We start from the raw sequence: 22161 nt of genomic DNA on the forward strand, positions 1-22161 counted from the left end.
CATGTCCACCTAACCAAGAGGTCAGCACAAAGGCAGGTGGAGGCAAGCAAAGGTGGATTATCAGTGTCTTATAGAGTGTCTGTGAAGGTGTATGTACATAGCACATGCCTGCTACATATTGGTGGTAGTTCTGTAGGGAGGCAGTCTCCATAGTTTTATGATTACACACCCCATTAGTAAAAATATATGAGCATGTACCCTCATATATGTATATGTAAAGCTATTTCTAAACTGTGTGTGTGTATGTGTATGTGTGTATGATATTAGCAAAAAAAAAACCACCTTTAGGTAAAAATAAATAGGAATTTTCTTGTTGACTCACCGTGTCACAGTGGATTGTCTTGCACACTCCACTAATAGGAGCAAATGGGAGCATGTGTACCTGTGATTTGGCCGTGCTGTAATACAGGAGGCAAGGAGTGAGGTGGCTTATAAACAGTGGAAAGCTGTAAATGTTGAGTTATGTGTGTGAGAGTTCAAGCAATTTGCATGATTTAGTTTTTTGAATCAACTTCATTGAAGTATACTTTCCATACAATAAAATCCAGCAATTTTAAGTGTACAATCTATATGGCCATAGAAACCTCAGCACAATCATGGTGTACAACATTCTCACCACCCCAAAAAGTTCCCTAGTGTTGTTTTGTACTCAGTCCTTTTTCTCCACCCTATGCCCCTGGCAACTACTAATCCACTTTCTGTTCCCATAATCTTACCTTTTCCAGAATTTCATATGCTTGGAACAGTAGAGTATGTATGTCCTTGGGTCTAACCTCTTTCATTCTTAGCATAATGCTTTTGAAGAATCGTCCATGTTATAGTGTATGTCGGTAGCTTAACTCTTTTTATTGTGCAGTACTATTCCATTGTATAGATAGCTCATAATTTCTTTACCCCTAAGACTTGAGCATCTAGAAAACCTGGTAAAATTTATGATTTCAGTTTTGCATAGCACTGTCTCATCAATTTTTAATTCAGCAATTACTGTTTCATTTTACCTAATGGTATACTTAAGCTAGGTAGGCTTGAAATTCGGTAAGTTACCTACCTTCTACCCTATTCCTCTTGCTTTGATATTTGAATTAACACAGAAGGAAAAAGACTAGAAAAGTACAATAGGAAACTGGTTATGAAAATAAATTGCCAGTGTCGTTATGATGAAATAATTTCTTAAGATAGCACATTGTGCCGATCTAGACATGAAAAAATAAACACATCTCACAAAACTCTGATTTTGTTTTAGGTAGTCAGCAGTCCCTGCAGGTCAGTGTCATTTAATTAAAAGCTCTACAGTTATATCAAGGGGGAAATACTTTTAGTTTTTAGCTAATCATTTGAGTATTTTCCTTTAAATTATGCCTTAAACTTGACTGAAAATAAGTACATATAATTGAATCTTTTACACTTACAGTGTTTGCTTCTTGTTTTGCCTTTTTTTTTTTTTTTTTTTTTTTTTTGAGACAGAGTCTCACTCTGCAACCTTCAATTCCTAGGTTCAAGCGATTCTCATGCCTCAGCCTCCCAAGTAGCTGGGATTACAGGTGCCCTCTGCCACACCGGGCTAATTTTTTTGTATTTTTAGTAGAGATGGGGTTTCACTGTGTTGGCCAGGCTGGTCTCGAATTCCTGACCCCAAGTGATCTGCCTGCCTCTGCCTCCAAAACTGCTGGGATTACAGGCATGAGTCACCCTGTCTGGCTGCTTATTTCTTAACAATTTGACTACTGGAGCAAAGAGGCCTTAGATCTGTGCTCTGTGCAATGTTTCTTCCTCATTTCCATTCTTGGACAGAAAGAAAGCAGTTGTTTTCCTATGTGCTGTGATGTAACTTGTAGCCTGCCATGAACACAGGTGGGCTCCATGTTGGACTGAGCCTGAGGTCCCTCGACAGTCTGATTATCCCAAAGCCCCTTATTTGGTTTCTCTTCCATCTCTTCAGATCCGTTCCTTCCCTACTTTCCCTCTTTCCCAATAAGAGAAACCAATCAACCTTTTTTTTTACTTTGATTTTAAAACTACAAATCATTAAACTGCTTTGATGTGGAAAAGGACTCAAATGAAACCATTTAAACCATGCATTTGATCCTACAACAAAACGTTTTAAAAAGTCACTTGGCAGAGCCATACAGGAACAGGGTGCCAGATTTCTACGAGTGATAATCACCAGTTCCAATGAAGCAACAAAAGGAAGTCTTTTTATTTCAAATGTGTAGATGTAAATATTTTAAGTCTTTTATACTTTTTCTCAACCCTGTAAAACTGGTTTATAAGTCTATATTATTTGGTGTTACTCAACTTTTAATTAACAGTATAGTTATTTTCACAGGAAATCAACACTTATAATAATACCTTGCATTTAACTTAACATGGTAAATATCCTCATTTTGTCAGTAACATTTTTCAACCTGAAGGGTTAAAAGTCACTGTACTCTGGTTACAAATGGGAAAACCTAAAAGAATTGACTCAGTAACTACAAAACTGCATGGAGGGCCACAAGCTCAGTTATATACTCTGATGTTAACATATTATACATGCAGAAGACCAGTGGCCCAGCATGAGTTGGTTGGTAGTTGGGATCTTCATCCTGGCCTAACAGACTGAATTTTTGTTTTATTAGTGTTTACTCCACGATAATACCTAATTCTTTTTATAACTCTAATTTACTTTTGTAAAGTTTGACCATTTACACTGTTTGTGAGGAGGACTAGTTTTTCCCATACTTAAGTTAAATATAATAAACATAAATTGACTGAAAAAATGTGTCATGACTTTAGTTGTTGTAGCAGTATCCAGTTGTCCTAAATTTTCCAAATGGTTACTTTTGTTGCAGATGAGTTAAAAAAAGAAAAAAGCCATCCAACTGACACTGGTCCATTTTTGAATAGCAGTATAGACCATGCATAGAGGTCGTTACCTTCACAGAAGAGTCTTAAACTAGTGTTTCAGAATCACAGTACCAAAACATACTTATTTCTATCACAAAGATCTTTAGAAAAAACCTTGGCATTTCTGTTTTCCCTTTGATGCTTTCTAACTCCCTTCAACCAGGTTAAAGATACAGTAAAACTGGTAGCCATTCTTAGCATCCAGCTTGCACACTTGTTGGGTTGTATAAGATCAATTTGTTTCTTGTTGCAGTCTCTCCATTTATAAATGTGATGAATTAGATACTCTTGATCAAATTGATAATGACTTTTTATTTTTTGAGACAGACTCTTGCTCTGTTGCTCAGGCTGGAGTGCAATGGCACTATCATGGTTCACTGCAGCTTCAACCTCCTGGGTTCAAGGAATCCTTACACCTCAAACTCCCAACTAGCTAGGACTATAGGCACGGACCAGCACACTTGGCTAGTTTTTTAATTTTCGTAGAGCCAGGGTCTTGCCATGTTGCCTAGGGCTTAAGCCATCTTCCCACATTGGCCTTCCTCAATGTCAGGATTACAGGCATGAGCCACAACACCCAGCCAATGATGACTTCTTTGGAAAGGACACCTATGGCACTATCAAGGGGAATCTAGTTTGGTGTTATTGAGCTGTATGTCCCGTTCCTAAGTATATTTGTTTGCAAATATGCTTTGTTGTTTATCTGTGTAAGTATAAATTGCTGCTTCTATTACCACTGTAAATGAAAATTCTCTTTTATGATTCAGGAACTATCAGAGTTCTAAATCATACTTACCTGGATCTCTTTCACCGGAAGCAAGTGGTTTAATGTAACAGACTCCATTTTAGCAGAGACAACAACTGAGCGCTAGAAGACAGTCTGAAAGGCAGTAGTTTTAGAAATAGTAGCAAGCATTGTGGCGGGCCAGGAGAAACCATATGGGACTGCTCTGTACTGTTGGGAGAAAGAAGACAGAAGGGTGATGGAAATGAGATGCCTCAGGTGGGATTGATCAGTTGCTATGGTTTCTGAGGTGCATTTTAATACCAGAGGCTGTCAGTTGTGTAAGTACTTCATTGACATGTAGATTTAGGTACAGGCTACCTTGGAAGAACCTGGGGAAGATATGACTGCTCAGATTGGGGCTCAGCCTGAGAAATTAATCTGTAGTGAAAGGCTCTGTAAAAGGACACTCAAGAGAGTAGATTTGATGGTACAAGAAAGATGGTACAGAAGAGGACATTATAACATTCTAGAGAAAGACTTCCTCAGAAGTCCTGCTTTTTACTACCACAAACTCAATGGGCTTACCTGGGAAATGGCATCATGGAATGACAGCCACTGAGTACTGTTGACACACTCTGAACTTAGAGTCAGAATTTTTGTGTTCAACTCTTGGGCCTCAAATTAATATCTTGGCAACCTTAACAACCTATCTTAGCTTTCTTCTCTCCTGATTTCTCATCTGTTCTCTGAGCTCTGGAAGTTATGATAGGGGTCAAATGAGATAATCTATTTAAAAATCACAAATTATTTCTCTATTTACCTATACCACCAACATTCTTCCATGTTACCCCTGTTCCAAAAGTAGGATGTGAACGATACTAACTGCTATGAGTGAGGTTTTGAAAATGCTGATGGCAGGACTTCAGGATCATCTGGGGTTGCCATATACCTGCACCCTTATGTGTTTGACAGTTTTCTTAGGAATGGACACCCACATGCACGTACTTACACATATTCTTTATGTAAAATGGTAGGATGCTAGGAGTGAGCCTTACAAAGCAGGGCACATAACTATCAGGGCTTTTTAAAAAAAGTAATTCAAGTAAATGACAAATACCCACTTAATCGAACTAGCTGTGATGATTCAGACCATAGGGCAGTGTTTCAGAGAGAATTTTATGTCCACAGGTTGAGGAGAGACTTTTCCCTTGCAAAAGCAGTACAGATCCCTTATGCCTCTAATCATGCTTCCTCTAGTGTAACATTCTACATAATCAAAGCACAGTGACTGAAACTGGAAAATTCAGATGGGTATAATACTACTAACTAATCTAGAGACTTTATTCAATTGTTGCTAATTTTCCCACTAATGTCTTTTTTCTGGTCTGGGATCACACAACTTTATTTGATTAGTCCCCTCTAATCTGGAACCATTCTTTATTTTTAATAAATCTTTCCTGAACTTTACACTTTGAAGAGTACTATCTACTGTTTTGTAGAATGTCCCTCAATTTTGGTTTGCCTGATGATTTCTGATGATTGGCTTGAGGTTTTGAAGTTTTTACAGTGTGTTTGTCCATTAAAGGAAGAGTTTTAATGGACTCACAGTTCCACATGGCTGGGTAGGCCCCACAGTCATGGTGGAAGGCAAAGGAGGAGCAAAGTCACATCTTACATGGCAGCAGGCAAGAGTATGTGCAGGGAACTTTATAAAACCTTTATAAAACCATCAGATCTCATGAGACTTATTCACTGTCATAAGAACAGCACGGGAAAGACTTACCCCCATGATTCAGCTAACTTCCATCGGCTCCCTCCCACGACATTTGGGGATTATGGGAGCTACAATTCAAGATGAGATTTGGGTGGGGACACAGCCAAACCATATCATTAGAAGAATGCCACAAAAGTGATGTTGTGCCCTTCTTAGTGTGTCCTAACGAGCGGTACATGATGGCGTGATTTCCATTCACGGTGGTAAATTCGATCACCCTTTTAAGATAGGGTCTGTTAGGTTTTTCCATGATAATGTTATGATTTTCCGTTTGTAATTAATAAGTATCTTGTCATTTTGTTTTTAAGAAGATACTATGCTTTCTTAAATTCATGATCAGGGTTGGGGCAAGTGTCATTCACAGAGGGATGCAAAGTGTGCCATCCCAATGGGAAGAAATGGTGCCCTAGAAAGTGATGGAGTCATTATTTAAGTGTTTGAATAGATTTCTCTCAATCCATGCTGAAATGGATTGCCTGACATTACATTGCAGGATTTTAAAGTCCTACCTCCAGGCAAATCTCATAGTTACTAGCAAAAATGAAAGTGTGAAATGCTTTTTAATGTATATTTAACAACACATAGTCTGGTGATTACTGATGTGTATTCTCTGTGGACTCCCTTTGCTATCAGAGGAGGATGCTGAGAGACAACTTTTTACACATTTATTCTATCTAAATCCATCACATGTTTACTTTTTAGATATCTATGACTGTCATTTATAACAAGATCGTAAAAAGTCAAATACATTAAGTCTAACTCAAACTTTGAATCATAGAATTACAACCAATTTTCAGGAAAAGTACAATTACCTTTTATGAGTGATGTTTTTCTTACTCTTCCTTATGAAATTGCCTGCTATTAAATGATACTAAAATATAGCCATTCCAAAAAAAAAAGATACAGTTTAGTAACAAGATATGAGGGGTAATGCTACTTTATTCATCTTTTTGATTCAGAAATTCACATAACTCCTACTTAAAGGAATTTTCATCATTGAATCCAGTGTCATGTCTGCTTATGTTGAAGAAGTAAATTTCACAAAATGTACTTAATTCCTTCCTATAGTATCACAGTTTAATAAGGACTAAGGTACCATTTTTTTCATTTATATTGGATTTCACAGCAGGAGTTCACATCTTATACTAATATATGCTAAATAGTTGCATAGTATATAGATCATTGTTGTTAAAAAAGCAGTACTGAAGGCATTTTAGATCACAGAGCCCCAGTGGTCTACATTTTGTTTGCTTTGACATTATTAAACTCAATCTGTTTCTCTAACTGTGACTCTAATTACTACATTTGCATGGCAGAAAAGTTTGCTTTGTGGGTTGACTTTTATTAACAGTGCTTGCATGTTGTTTTCTGCTCTTGCTCTCGGTGTTTTATGAGCACACAGAGCACCTTCAGTTGCATTGAATAATTATGCACAATCAATAAGTTTTTGTGTTTGTCTTTGTTGTTTCTTTGATGTGGCCTCTAGGATGCTGCTGGCAAGGTGCTGGACCGCTGGGCCATCATGTCTCGAGAAGAGGAAATCATCACCCTTCAGCAGTTTCTGCGGTTTGGAGAAACCAAATCCATTGTGGAGCTGATGGCAATTCAGGAGAAAGAAGGACAGGCCGTGGCTGTACCATCTTCAAAGACAGACTCAGATATAAGGACTTTCATTGAGAGCAATAATCGCACCAGGAGTCCCAGCCTCCTTGCTCACTTAGAGAACAGCAATCCTTCCAGCATTCATCACTTCGAAAACATCCCAAACAGCCTTGCATTTCTGCTTCCATTCCAGTACATAAACCCTGTCTCAGCGCCACTGCTAGGGTTGCCTCCAAATGGGCTACTGTTAGAGCAACCAGGGTTGAGGCTGCGGGAACCCAGCCTTTCAACTCAGAATGAATATAATGAGAGCAGTGAATCTGAAGTTTCTCCCACACCTTATAAGAATGATCAAACACCCAATAGAAATGCCCTGACCAGCATTACTAATGTGGAGCCCAAAACCGAGCCAGCCTGTGTCTCTCCCATTCAGAATTCTGCCCCAGTCAGTGATTTAACTAAAACTGAACACCCAAAAAGCTCATTCCGGATTCATCGGATGAGAAGGATGGGGTCAGCCTCTAGGAAGGGAAGAGTGTTCTGTAATGCATGTGGGAAGACGTTCTATGACAAAGGTACTCTCAAAATTCATTACAATGCTGTTCACCTGAAGATCAAACATCGATGCACCATTGAAGGTTGCAACATGGTCTTTAGCTCCCTCCGAAGTCGTAATCGCCACAGTGCAAACCCCAATCCTCGCCTTCACATGCCTATGCTAAGGAATAACCGAGATAAAGATTTAATTCGGGCCACCTCAGGAGCTGCCACCCCTGTCATAGCAAGTACAAAATCAAATCTGGCACTCACAAGCCCTGGCCGGCCCCCAATGGGTTTTACCACTCCCCCTCTAGACCCTGTCTTGCAAAATCCTCTCCCTAGCCAGCTGGTGTTTTCTGGGCTAAAGACTGTACAACCAGTTCCTCCATTTTATAGAAGTTTACTCACTCCAGGGGAAATGGTGAGTCCTCCAACCTCCCTCCCAACCAGTCCCATCATTCCAACCAGTGGTACCATAGAGCAGCACCCCCCGCCACCCTCTGAGCCAGTAGTGCCAGCAGTGATGATGGCCACCCATGAGCCCAGTGCTGACCTGGCACCCAAGAAAAAGCCCAGGAAGTCAAGCATGCCTGTGAAGATTGAGAAGGAAATTATTGATACCGCCGATGAGTTTGATGATGAAGATGATGACCCCAATGATGGTGGAGCTGTGGTCAATGACATGAGCCATGACAATCATTGTCACTCCCAAGAGGAGATGAGCCCAGGCATGTCTGTGAAGGACTTTTCTAAGCATAACAGGACCCGGTGCATTTCAAGGACTGAAATAAGGAGGGCCGACAGCATGACTTCTGAAGACCAAGAGCCTGAGCGGGACTATGAGAACGAGTCTGAGTCTTCGGAGCCCAAACTGGGCGAGGAATCCATGGAAGGGGATGAGCACATTCACAGCGAAGTGAGTGAAAAAGTCCTGATGAATAGTGAGAGGCCTGATGAGAACCACAGTGAGCCCTCTCACCAGGACGTCATCAAGGTGAAGGAAGAATTTACAGACCCCACTTACGACATGTTTTACATGAGCCAGTATGGACTGTACAACGGTGGGGGTGCCAGCATGGCCGCCTTGCATGAGAGCTTTACATCGTCTCTGAATTATGGCAGCCCTCAAAAGTTCTCCCCAGAAGGTGACCTGTGTTCTAGCCCAGACCCCAAAATATGTTATGTGTGCAAGAAGAGTTTCAAAAGCTCCTACAGTGTGAAACTTCACTACAGGAATGTTCACTTGAAAGAGATGCACGTCTGCACAGTGGCTGGTTGCAATGCTGCATTCCCCTCTCGCCGAAGCAGAGACAGGTCAGTAAATCTCCATTGGCTGCTCCTGCTGGGGGTGGAGGGTGCCAGTTTTCAGTCACGTTGGACTTCACACTAAAAGAAATCCAACTTAGATGTTTTTGATGCACTGTAAAGATTGTCCACAGTGATCACGTGATAACTAGGCTGCCATGCTCATGAAGGATTGTTGCAGTTGGTGCTTGTGATGATTAAGCATGCAGAATCATGTGCCATCTTACCCGTAATGCATGCCATTTTTCTCTGTGCTCTGTGTATATGTGTGTGTATGTGTTTTCATGCATCTGGGTGTGAATAAGTTAACTATGTACACGGTTCCCTGCTTCCCCGTGAACCTTCACTTAGAAGCCGCAGCTTCTGTTATATATATATTTATATATTTATATTTCTGCTTTGCCATGTGGCTTTTTGATTAAATCAATATATTATCTTCATACACACATATTTATCCAATATAGAAACAGAAATTTACGGATGGAAAGAACCATAGGTCCAGGACATCGAGACAGCCTGCATCTCCGTAGGTATAACCAGTAATGTTATCATTCCTTACATGAGTAGTGTGTCCTTGAATTCTTTAAGAGTCATGAAAATATCAGGAGGAAATGGGACAGATGTAATTGTTGATGTGGGAAAATGGTATGGTGGTGTGGGTTTCTTTATCTTAACTTCATAATGGCTTTGAGCACATCTCTAAACTATAGTCTACCATGGGGATTATTCACAGAAGGTGAGGCATGCATATACTTTGAGGACCAGCACGAATGTATTATGTCCAGCCTTCAGATGACATCACACTCTTGCTATGTAGTTGCAGCTCTGAAACAGTTGGGCTTAAACAGAAGCAGCTGGTCCTAAACCTACAAAGTTCTTTATTAATCCTCAAGAAAATGTAATATAAATGGAATGTATCAAGGTGGTCAGTGGCAGGATAGTGCGGTTATCCTGCATTTGTTGAGATAAGCTTATGAGCAGATCATTTACACAATACACCACCAGCCCGACTCAGGTCACAGGCCAGTTTAGTTCTTCAACCATTATATCAGGTGTGGTTTTTGGTTCTACATTGTCTTTTAAAAATATTTTAAAGAAAATTTATTATCATGGTGGAAATCAATGGAAGAAACACATTAAATTAACTAGAAAGTTTCTACAGAGCCACCACTAATAAGCAGTAATTCTAGTGCTTGTCAATTGCGTAGAGTTCTTTGGCAAAGTAACATTAAACATACCACTGAAAAGTAGTGTCCTGTCTCTGGAATATTCTGTTTTGTCTTCATATTTGGAGATCAATCCTTTTTTAAATAAAAGTTTGAAGAGTATTTTTTTCCTTTCTACTGAAATAAAAGGGGGCCAATCTTTGAAAAGCAAAATCTTTAAGAAAAATAAGTAACTTTCTTATATAACCCAAAACATGCTTTGAGGAGAAACTATTTTTTAATGATTTTCCCACCCCCATTTACTTTGTTCTGTAAAAGTGGTTTATAGTCATGTTATTTCAGTTCCAAGGTATCATTGACAGTCCCAGAATATATCAGATAAGATGGCTATATTTTGAATAATAAAATACTGTACCCAACCTCCCCCAAGTTGTGAGCAATACTCATTCTTTTAAATTTGAGATAGTACACTACTAATAATGAGGTTAATGCATTGCATTTTTTTAAACAAAAATAAAAGACTCGAAAACCTGCATAAAATATTTATGGAAATGGAGTGTTTGAAGACAAGCCAAAATTTAATCTTAATTGCATGAAGTCCTATCACAGTTTTAGTTGGTTTGCTGAAAATATTGCAAGTCATAGCACTGGAATAAATAGCTGTGAGACCAAAAGGCTACACACCCAACGTTTGAAGCCTTCATTTATGTAAAATTCCTAGAAAACGCAAGTGCTCGTATGTGTATGTCTTAACACATAAGGAGGCACTGTTGAGGTACTGCTTATTGGTTTGTCTGAGGAAAAACATTTATTGATAGCAGGAAAATATTTCAGTCTTCATTTTTTATTGTAGGTATCAGGATTTTAGTGCGTGACTAACTATATATAAGTTTAGACCCACATCTAGGATGATGAGGATATTCTAGGTGGGAAGAAGAGTACAGATGTGCTCCCAGGGTGTTCAGTCACGCAGAAGATAGCAAGCTTCAGAAGACAGTTGATACATTTCATTTGGGTGAAATCACAGTGTGTCCAATCTTTTTCAGTTTGTAGCTTTATCACATAAGATAAATGGAAAAGCAGATTGCAAAAATTGTAGAATAGAAACTTTTTTAATTCTTACTTGAAATTTTGCTTTTTAACAATACACAACTCTTTTGATCCTAGGTTATAAACACACAAGTTCTGATACTTTAATTTTGACATTATATTTTCTGAAGAAAAGTTTTCATCTTGTTTGAGTCTATGACTTGAATTAACATAATGTTATGAGTTTAGCTACACCAAATAACCAGTGATGCCATTGGGGTGCCTGCCTCTTCCTGCATCTCAGCAGAGTGAACTGTGAAACATAATTGTATTCCTGTTTCAGCCTTTTATTGTCATTTCGTCAATGAATGTCAACCTGTGATTTAATCTCGTTATTCACAAAGCCTCTTGGATTACATTTGTGATCTGTCTCTTAGACTTACCTTCTCCTGTCTCTTCACTTTTACTTTATTAGTCACAAGAACCCCAGGAATTTTGTCTCCCTATTTTTTCCTTTTTAATTTGCTGTGAAGCTAAGAAAAGTTTTCTTACCTTTTTCTTGAGCCAACAGACCTTCTCAAACAGAAACCCTCCTTTGTCTTTAATCCTGCTGTCCTCAGACCCATTTCTTTCCTCTCCCCAGAGTCTCAGTTTCATCCATCCTTGACTCCACAATGTCTTCCTTGTGCAAATAAAGCATTAGAGGGGATTTTGAGTGGGGGCTGAAGTGTGCAGGGCTAAGGGTTTCTAAGATTCCTGTCATAAAGCTAACAGAATTGCCCTCTTCCTTCTGTTTATAAAAGCAGACTTCTTCATGATTCGAACACCTTGGAGGAGTTTTACACAGGTCTGCCTGGGCTTCTTCCAAAGTGGTTATACATGAGGTAGTTGCATTTTTGGTCTCCAGATAGGCATGTTAGTAAGATGGGAAGTAGAAAGATGTTAAATACTACGTTTTAGGTTTGGCAGTTAATTAGCAAAGATTACCAGGTCCTTTGTTGGTGGTCCTTCTAGATTTTATAAGATCAAGTTGAAGATTTTTGAAAAGCAAGAATGCTGTTTGTGTAAAGTGACACACAGGAAGGAAGGAGACACATGCAAGATTTGTCAGGGCTGAAGATTCCAAGCAACAGCGTCAAATCTATTCTTTTCTATATAGTTGTAAATGAGTGTGTGTTTAACAAATTCAGAAGCCAAGAGGACCATTCCACACGGACAGAGAGCAAGCTCACGAAGTGTGATTCATCTTTGTAACTAGGTAGCTGTTAGAATAATTTTTATTCTGAGTGATAGAAGTGAAATGTAAATAATTTTCTCTGTAGACAACTCTGATGCTCTAAAGCAGGGGTCCCGAACCCCGCGGCTGCAGACTAGTACTTGTCCATGGCCTGTAAGGAACCAGGCTGCACAGCAGGAGGTGAGTGGTGGGCGGGCGAGCATGACTGCCTGAGCTCCACCTCCTGTCAGATCAGTGGTGGCGTGAGATTCTCACAGGAGTGTGAACCCTATTGTGAAATATGCACGGGAAGGATCTAGGTTGCACACTCCTTAAGATAATCTAATGATAAATGTAACATGCCTGAATCATTGAATCATCCCAAAACTATACCCCCCACTCACGTCTGTGGAAAAATTGTCTTCCATGAAACTGGTCTCTGGTTACCAAAAAGTTTGGGGACTGCTGCTTTAAGGTGACTGCTAAAGTCTTCAAGTATATCCTGATAACAAAGTGTAGTGTTCGATTTTGAGGTCTCTAAAGACCCTTTCCTCCTTCTTGTTTATCCCTTGATCTGTCTGCTGCTGAGCTGCTGTTCTGTTAAGGAACAGGAGGCTGCCCCTCCATTATGAAGTATACATATGAAATCTTTCCTAGGAAGAGGAAATTCTAACTGGCCTGGAACCTGCCGTCTTCATACGGGAAATTTTCTTGAAGAGAGCCTGATAGTCAGAATTAGCTGGGTGTAGTTGACCTTTCATTCTTTCTCATACTCTGACTTGATTTTTGATCCCCAGGACCTGAGTGGCATAGGTCACTCATTTTGAAGGGGAGCCTACTTATAAGTTAATTTGGTTTTTATTCAGGAAGAAAAATAACAAATACCCTCTGTTCTCTTTCCTAATATTCCTTATCATTTGCTCATAGGTTAAAATCTATTCATATTTGTCTTAATGATTGGCAGTTCTAAATTCCCATCTAAAATGAAGACTTTGTACCCAGCAACTAGATGATCTGTATAGTAAGAAGTCATTGTCTCTTTTTCATCCTACATGAGTTTTACCATCTTTGTTCCTTTCTTCTCAGAGTAGTAGCTGCTAGTTGTCAAGGTTTGTCTTAAATTTTATCAGAAAGGTAAGCATATATGTTTGATCTTCAAGTTGTAGAAAGATGATTTAGCCCTATGAATAAATTTAAAGATCAAATTATTTTTGCTGAGGGTGATTTATAAATAAATATGAGGCAACCATTGGTGTCACATATGAACCTTCCATTTGATTGCTAGTTTAATCAGTCCACATCTAAATGTGGAAACTTCTCTATTCCTATGGAGGAAGACGTGTGTATTTGGTTTATTAAAACCTGCTGATGTCTCCAGAACTAAATTTGTTCCTCTATAGGCCTCTGGGTAGCTGTAGCTAAAAAGCAGAAATGTATGGTTTTAGCTGGTCTGATTACCTGACTTCCAGCCCTGTACAGGTGTGCAGGAATAAATTAACATGAGCTACCTCTGATGAGCCACTGCATACATTAACAACAGAGGTGAAGATGCGAGAACATGTTACCTACCTCCTGTTACCACCTTCTCAGCATAGCAACATCCATTTTTTCCATGATTCTCTATGTTTGGAAACTTATACAGAACTTTTTCTAGGGAGGGCTTTTCAGCAAATACACATGATTTCACCAGGTAATACCTCTAAGAAATGAGCCACTTAGCACCAAATCAAGATAACTATTAGTATATTTGCCCTAATATAATTAGCTGTCAAATACGATGTGGTAATCCCCTCCAAGTAAAAGGGGAGAACATTTTAAAGCATTAGCTCTTTCATTTCATTGCCAATCAAACTACAAGTCTCCATTTCTAATATTCTCTTATAACGTGAAGTTGTGCAGATCCTCTGACTTCTAAATGTTAAGGAAGAGTTTTTTTTTTTTTCCCCTGCTACTCTATTTGGTTTCACAATAGAGCCAGATCAATAAACCTTTTGTACTTATCTCCATTACTTTCCATCAGAAGCAAACACACAAAATAAATCCCCCTCCTGAGTAATTGCTAGTTGTGCCCTCCTCAAGCAAAACTTTGGTAGTAAGATAAACTTCAGTGTCATTCCTGTCCCTGGGGTTCTTTTTAGATACTGGGAGAAGAGCAGTGAGCAAAACGGTCTCCTTGTATCATGGAGAGAGACTCTGTCAAGCCTAAAGTGAGCCTCGGATCTTCCTAATGACCTCCTGCTGGCCCAGCTGGATGCAAGACAAGCTCATTTAAGCCTCTGCTGACCTTTCACTCCTCCACTGCAAGAACCACACCAGTCATTTCCCCCGTCTTCAGAACTGTGTACCAAATAGACCACAAAGCTTCATGGCTGATGAATGATTGCCTTTTCATGATGCAAAGAGATTTTTACAAATTTCTATTGACGGGAGTTAACATTAAGTCTCTTGTGGAATTATAACTTCTGTTGCACATACATAATGCTTCTATATAGCTCTTATTTTTACCTTCCTCATAAAGGAACAATCTACTGTTCTTGCCAGCATTATCTTGAAAATTCAGGCCAAAATATCTGAGCAGAATGCACATATTGATTGCACCAGTGGTATTTTTCATGATGAGACCACTTTGAAAGGGTCTTCCTGATTTCCACGTCCCTCAGAATCTATCTGACCTTCTCACAGACTTTATTGGTATGAATCTTTCTTATATGTAACTATTTATTTGAGAGGCTCATTTTTGTAGCCCATCTTCTGTTTTTAAAAAACATAGGCTGTTTTCTACCCAGAAGAGGGTGGTAAGACCGTACATGTACATTGACATTCACTTGTAGAACTCGGGTAAGTTCAGTTTTGTCTTAGGTGAAAGGCTGCTGCCAGCCCTTCTGCTGTCAGTGATCGTTCGTGCTCGTACTAAGAGGAAGGGATACCTTCTTTGCCTAAATTTCATAATGAAGGTTTAGCAACGGAGATTTTTTTTTTCTTTTTTTTACAGCCTTCTCAGAAATAATGTGCTTGCCATAAGACTCCCACAAGCTTCAAATAAATGAATGTGGCAGAATTGGAAAGAAGCTTGTCCTTGCCAAAAAATTGCAACGTCATAAAAGAGGAATTTGGTAACTTTGATTCTTGAGTGCCAAGATACACGTGTGAGGGAGAGGCAGGCAAGCTGAGACGAGGAAGAAAGAATACTTTTTAGGAAAGGACAATTTTTCTTTGGTTATTTCACATAAAACTACACTTTTAAAATATACCTAGATTTTATGTCCTAATGCAAGCTGCTTGAATTAAAACAGGAGTTGTAAATTCCTGGTAAAAAGCTGTTATGCCTAAAGTGTTAGTGATCCTAACTCTAGTACTTTGTAGAGTTTATTAGTTCTTTTATTAACTAGGGGGGAAAATGTTACCCACTTCTAGTTTAATTCTTTTTGTTGCTTGCTCTGATTTTGACTTTACCTTAGGAAAGAAAAAAAAGACAAGTGTTTCTAACAGAATATATGTAAGCGGTGCCTCAATATTGCTATTGCATATATCAATCTGAATTATTACCAGCCATTCAAAAATTGTGCTAATGTTCTAATCTAAATTCATCCACATAATGTATATGTGTGTTTATACATAAACATCCACATAAATAAGAATATCAAAAGACAGATCATTCTTAATTGCCAGAATAGACATCTACATCTTAGAGAGTGATGTATGAAGTAACTTTATCACATTGATGGGAAATAAGATTTCGTAGGTAAAACAAGACCCATTTGGGCACCAAGAACAACAGAACTGCAGCTGGTAGCCTTGTAGGTCTGATGGCCAGCGGAGGGGAGCCGCTCTAACTCTGCCGCCTTTTTAGTCTGCTCTGTCACTGAGGGGGCACTGGTGGGTCAGTTCGCTCACTCGTAATTGTGTTTTACAGACTTCTAAAGCAATTGGCTCAGTCAGTCCCAATTCAATAAAAGTGGAGAGCAAGAGAGAGAGCACTTTTGTTCTATTTTTTACTTGAAATTATTTCATTCAGCAGTCTGTCTTTTTTATTACCAGGACTTGACATTAGCACTCCAAGCTATATTAGCATCCATTTCAGCAGTTCAGTAATGGTATTAAAAAAACACTTAACTTCAACGGTGAATGGTTGTATGACAGTACCATAAAAAATCCACATTAAAAAAAACTTATGTATTTGTCCCAGCAAATTATTTTTCACTTGTTTAACCACTTCAAAACTATATTCTCATGACGGGTATTCACGAGGACTTTCTTGTTCTCAGCAACAGCTAACAGTGGTGCTCGGTTGATCAGGGAACTGAGGAAAGAGGAAAGGGAAATCCAGTGAAGACAGGGTAGGTAAAGATGCTGTTTACCCTGTAGTTAGATTACCTTCCATTCATCAGTGGAGATGGAATTGGCAACCTCAGAGCACCCAAGGTGAAATTCTTGGATCCTCATGCATGACTGGGATTTGATTTTGAACCCAACACTCTCCAAACTTGGGAGCAAAGCCTAACTACTTTGGCACTGCGGTGTGCTCATAAATGACTACATTAGTTTCTAAATTTTGATTAAACATTCAGTAATTAATCAATGGTAGACACGAAGCAGTTGGCAAGGTCCAGAGCTGCAAAATGTTTAAGACATAAAACATTACGAAGTAATTAGAATATGCTCCTTCAAGAGAAGGATTGCCTTCAATAAAGAGGTAAATGATAGCATCCTGTTTATTGTGGACGTAGGCAGCCAAAGCAATATGATAAACTGCTGGAGATACACATATCAGTAATCATCCACATTATTAGTGTCATTAATCATAATTCCAAAAATATGACAGCAGCAGCCAACTTTTTGACCAATTTTGCTTCTGCCTGTTGGCCATTATAACTTCACTAATAGACTGCAGAGCTCCTATGCGTGGCAGTTTGCATTGAGAATGGAAGGTTAATTATATTTGAGCTGCTGATTTCTTCTCTCCTTGGAAAAGGCTTAGCACTTTGACATTCCCAGGAGCTCACTGTTGTTAAATCAGTAAAAGTACTTTATTGAAATTTTCTTTGTTGGTCAGGAATGAGATGTTTCAAATGAGATATAAGCACCAGGCTGGAACAGTTGCTAATGCTTCCTGCTTCAAAGTGATCCTTGGACAGCAAGATGAACTCAGTGGTTTCTTTAGATCACTTTGCTCTCTCATTTCTTGGGTAAAAAGTTCAGTGCTGTGTGGTGATACACCAGGAAATCCCACAAGATTAGTGGTAGTCTCAACATGTATCTCTATGACCAGGATGTTGGGAGTGGTTAATAACATAAGAGGGAACAAGTACTTCTTTAATACAAAATCCTGCATTTCAGACTCTGCCTGTGCAGATAAAAAGTAAAAAGAACTTCACAAAAATCATCCATTTCTAAATACTAAAACATTTAGTAGCATACATGCATTGCTGGTTGGTTAAATGAAGTTTTCATTTTTTGGCTGGTAGTTTTGACATTTAATCAAACTTGTAAATTAGATTATGCTCACTCTTCTTGTTCAGGTGTCTTTATTAGTTTCATTTTCAACACAGAATTCTAGATAAAGCCATAGCTAAATAATAATATTGATTGTCCTATAAAATACTGTCACCTCCCTTGGGGAACTCATGCATCCTGAATGTTGTATTTTAAGAAGATCATAAATTAACCATTTTAGGCTGGGCGTGGTGGCTCACGCCTGTAATTCCAGCACTTTGGGAGGCTGAGGCAGGCAGATTGCTTGAGACCAGGAGTTCAAGACCAGCATGGCCAACATAGCAAAAACCCTTCTATACTGACCAAAAAAAAAAAAAAAAATAGTTAGGTGTGGTGGCACATGCCTGTAAAAATTAGCTCCTATTATTTTGGAAATATATCTTCTAAAATCTTTATATAAGTCAGACTATATAAAACAAGGAATGGAAAGCTTGAGGGTTAATTTGTCCAGGGTAAATACAAAACTCAAAATTAAAGCTCAGATTTATTCTCAGTAAGTCCTTAAAAGATGCCAGGGCTCATGGCTTTGCTTTTTCTTACCCAACAATAGTAGTAAACTGAGCACCATATGAGCTGCCTGATTGAGAACACTTCCAAATGCTGTGAAAACATAATCCTGTTCACAGTGTAACACTCATCTCACATTACAGCGCAACAGGTACCTATTGAATAATCAGCACCCTTGAGAAGCCTCGATGTGTCAGATACAACTCAAAAGTAAAATGGTTAGGGAATGGGGCTGCTGGATATCAATTCTACACTTAACCTGAGCATCCAGCATACACATTTCCCATCTACCAATCTGCCTTCCCAAATGCCATCCCTACATTAACATTTTTTATGCATTCCACAGCAATGACAAATTGTTTTCTAACTGTAGCGCCAGATTTAGTATGCGAAAGACATGTTTGCCTCTGCCAACAAACCAATAATTCTCACTAACGTCTTCAGAGTTACAACATTTATAAAGTTGCAAAGTGGAGTAAACAAACCATCTGTTTGGCTTTTCCATATATGTCATGCTTTCTTATTAGCATATTACGATTCATTTAGTAAACAAATTTGGTGATTTCGTTCACGTCAAAGTTAGATCGGAAGCTTGAAGATGATTAACATTCCTGGGACAAGCACATTAATACATTGCTTCCCCTGCAAAGTTAAATGGCTTCTCAGGAGAATCGCCCCTTGTTGACAAGATGAGACTGTCAATTTTGTTTGCCTGCCACATTAGGGGCCATACGGGGATGGCAAGCTCTGAGAGAGGGGAGTCGTGTAGGCAGCATAATTCACTGTGAATTGAGAAAAGAAGTCTAATTCTGATAAATGGTCGACCCCAATACATCCTACCTGTTATTACAACAGACGTGCCGTATCTGTGCAGTAAATTAGCTAAACCCCTAAAGAGTTTGGTGGGAGCTTATCTTCAAGTGAATAATTTGAATGTAGAGGAAACTGCCTGCGTGACCAGTATGGATGATTTGTTTTATATTGAAAGGGGTTGAAATGACTGAATTTCATACTTTTAATTTGCAAGAATTTGCTTAGATTTTGTTTCTTGTATTTAATATGTACTTCCTTACATTTGGGGCTTTTTGAGTGTTACCCACTAGAATTTCACATTGAATTTTCTTACTGAGCTAGGGGATGGTTTTCACATCTTTTGGACGGAATCTTTAAATAATAACCTGTAGAACAACTACTAATTTTACAGAAAGGTATAGTGTCAAAAGTATCATTTTGTGCACAGAGCCATAAGCATTCATTATTAATAAATGATAATACAAAAATTTTGAGGTAAGTGTAATAGATAGTATTGTAGCAAACCAGATAAGAAAAGGACTAATGAGAGGCAGAAGTTTTAATTTTTCATTTCTGTGGATTTGGATAGCAGGTTTACATTTCTACTCAAAAGTATTGTTGACTCAGTAGTCCCAAAATATACTTAACCCTAGCATCTAGACTTACCCAGATTGGATATAAATTTATCTCTCTCTCTCCCCCCTCCCCATATACATGTATGTAGACACATACATACAAACAAATAGGCATGCATATGGCATCTGCTATGTATATATTATTATGATCATTCTGCACAATATCATTTGAGAATTGGGGAATGTGTGTGTGTTAAACAGCAGAGTTGAGCTGGAAAATAAAGGCAAAAACTAATCCAAAGTGGGGCCTCAATTATTTTTCACTTGAGGCATTCTAATTAATTATCAAGTATTTTGTTTCAATTCAGTAAGTTTAGACTAGTTCAAATCTGATTAAGAATTAAGACACTTTGTGCAGCCTATAGCTTGATTCATTATTCAGTCTCTTGACTGCCAGTCTTATTTTCTAATTTGGTGATGCAACTTGTTTTTTGTTTTTTGTTTTCTTTTTCGTGTCTTCCCTGCATCTTAAAGTCAAGTTTAAAACCTCAAAACACTTTCTTTAGATAGTGTTTTTGTTTTTAGTTTTAATTTTTATAGACCAGACATCACATTAAATCTAACTTAATGTGATGAGAAAAGAGAAATCCAAGGCAAGACTTGCTTTCTTTCTGAAGGGCATTTGCACTTACTTGACTACATTTGGTGAATTTCATGTCTTCTGTGGTTGCATGGTAAAGTTTCCATCAAAGGAACAGAAAAAGACTGGTAGTCCACTTTAGTCCAGTTGGAGTACTTCCACTCAGCATTTCAAAGAAGAAAGAAGTTTGGTTCTGCAGCACCCTCCCCTCAGTCCAAGGTTTTATAACTTTTTGCTTTTAAAGGTGATCTTGGTCTTTAAGAAGCTTTTGGTAAATTCACAGTATAGAAAGAGTACAGAGGTTTAAAGGAAGCATTTGTAATTCCAAGCATAGCCCAAGTTACAGGGCTTTTTCATACCCTAATTTTGTGGCATTCCCTTATAACACACTAGGGTATTAATAGCGTCAGAATCACCATTTGTAGTGTCGCCACCACCTTTCCTTGGATATTCCGTTACATGAGTCCTACCTTGGGATCATTGTTTTCTTCCCTTCTACAGTGTATTTTGGGAAATACTTCCTGAAGACTCATGCATATTATTGATGGAAGGGAAACCAATGTACTTTTAAGTACCTCCTCTGTACAGAGTATTCTACTTCATGTGCAGGACACATAATATTGAATAAGATTTAGTTATGTTCTTGAAAGTGAACATCTGGGGCTAAGGTTTGGACCACTGCCTTAATGATTACCACTGCACTTCCTAAGACGAAATCCTTATCCCTTCTACCTGTGAACTCATGTTTCTTTCTTGCCTTCCAAATCAAAACAAGTAGAAACCTTTCTGCTGTTCATGTTCTTATAGAATATAAGATGTTCTGATACAGTCTAGATTTTTGTTAATGATAATTCTTCCCTCTTTCCTAGAGATAAATATTCAGAACACTAAATCTGTTTGTAGAAAAACCATCTCTATCACTGGAGAACTCAAAATTGGTTCCTTGTTGGATTCTTTGTTCCAATTGTTGCATACAACTGAGTATGGCTTCCTCTGCCAGGGAGTCCCCCGCCGGTTTCCAGCACTCTCTGGCCTTCCTCCCATTTTAGGGTCTTCTCTCTACATCTGATTATCAGTAGGTGAGAGTTCTTTCTGTGTCTATTCCATCTTCCCTTTCTTTTCACCTCTTCAGTTTTGCTGATCCTGATAAACTTGTAATAGTCCTCAAATTGCTATTAACCCTAGGTCTTTGAATCTCATGAGGACAGTATTTTATGACAGCTAATGGTCTGGATTGACTGATTCAAGAATCCAACAATAGGTCTTTGTTAAAATCAAGTGCTGTCTTTCGTCCATTCTGTGGAGACTGAACCCTAACCTCTTGGGCAGGATTAGTACCCTCTAAAGAATTTTAGTCTGTTTTCCTTCTCGTGCTTTCCTTCCTTCCACCTTAGGAATACTGTGTGAGTTTGTGAGAAAATCTTCAAGCCCACTATCATGATAGTGCCAGCAGACTTTCCTCAGTCCATCCTTCCCATCTCCACTTCAAGTGTTTTGCATATGGCATTTAGTAGGATTATTAAACAAAAATGAAATAGATTAAGAATTGAACATAAAAGAATCAATTCTTGTGAACTGTGGTCGCATAATGGAAATCGACTACCATGAATGAACCCGTGTACTGAAGTTATGAAGAGCAGAGCTAATGCACTGCCATGAGTTCATCTTTATTATTGCATTACACCTGAATCAATTGATAAAGTAGCTTTTTTTTTTAAAGTGAGGGATGGCACTTAATTGAATAAAAGTCAATGTAATTATATTAGCAGAGGCCAACAGTACTGCTGACAGCGGAAAAGGGACACTGTTGAACAGAGTGCCAGAGCTGGTCTACACATTTCTGCACATCGTTTGGTTGACAGATATTGAGGGCTGGTACATCGTCTAATTAGATTACAGATTTCTACTG

General features: G+C 38.6%; 1 protein-coding gene across 13 annotated transcripts in view; it reads left to right on the forward strand.

Moving 5' to 3' along the window:
* Positions 1-22161, forward strand: part of BNC2 (basonuclin zinc finger protein 2) — a 452504-nt gene that overhangs the window by 424555 nt on the left and 5788 nt on the right. For 6 of the 13 annotated variants that reach the window (XM_015437123.4, XM_074017430.1, XM_074017431.1 and 3 more), the window contains one exon: positions 6874-8843. In XM_015437123.4, coding sequence (XP_015292609.1) covers positions 6874-8843 — 1970 coding nt within the window. Of the gene's footprint in view, positions 1-6873; positions 8844-9298; positions 9365-22161 lie in introns of all 13 variants that reach the window. The other 7 variants (XM_005581671.5, XM_015437125.4, XM_065530490.2 and 4 more) reach the window with 2 other exon arrangements.

This window comes from Macaca fascicularis, chromosome 15 (assembly GCF_037993035.2).
Source record: "Macaca fascicularis isolate 582-1 chromosome 15, T2T-MFA8v1.1".
Lineage (NCBI taxonomy): Eukaryota > Metazoa > Chordata > Mammalia > Primates > Cercopithecidae > Macaca > Macaca fascicularis.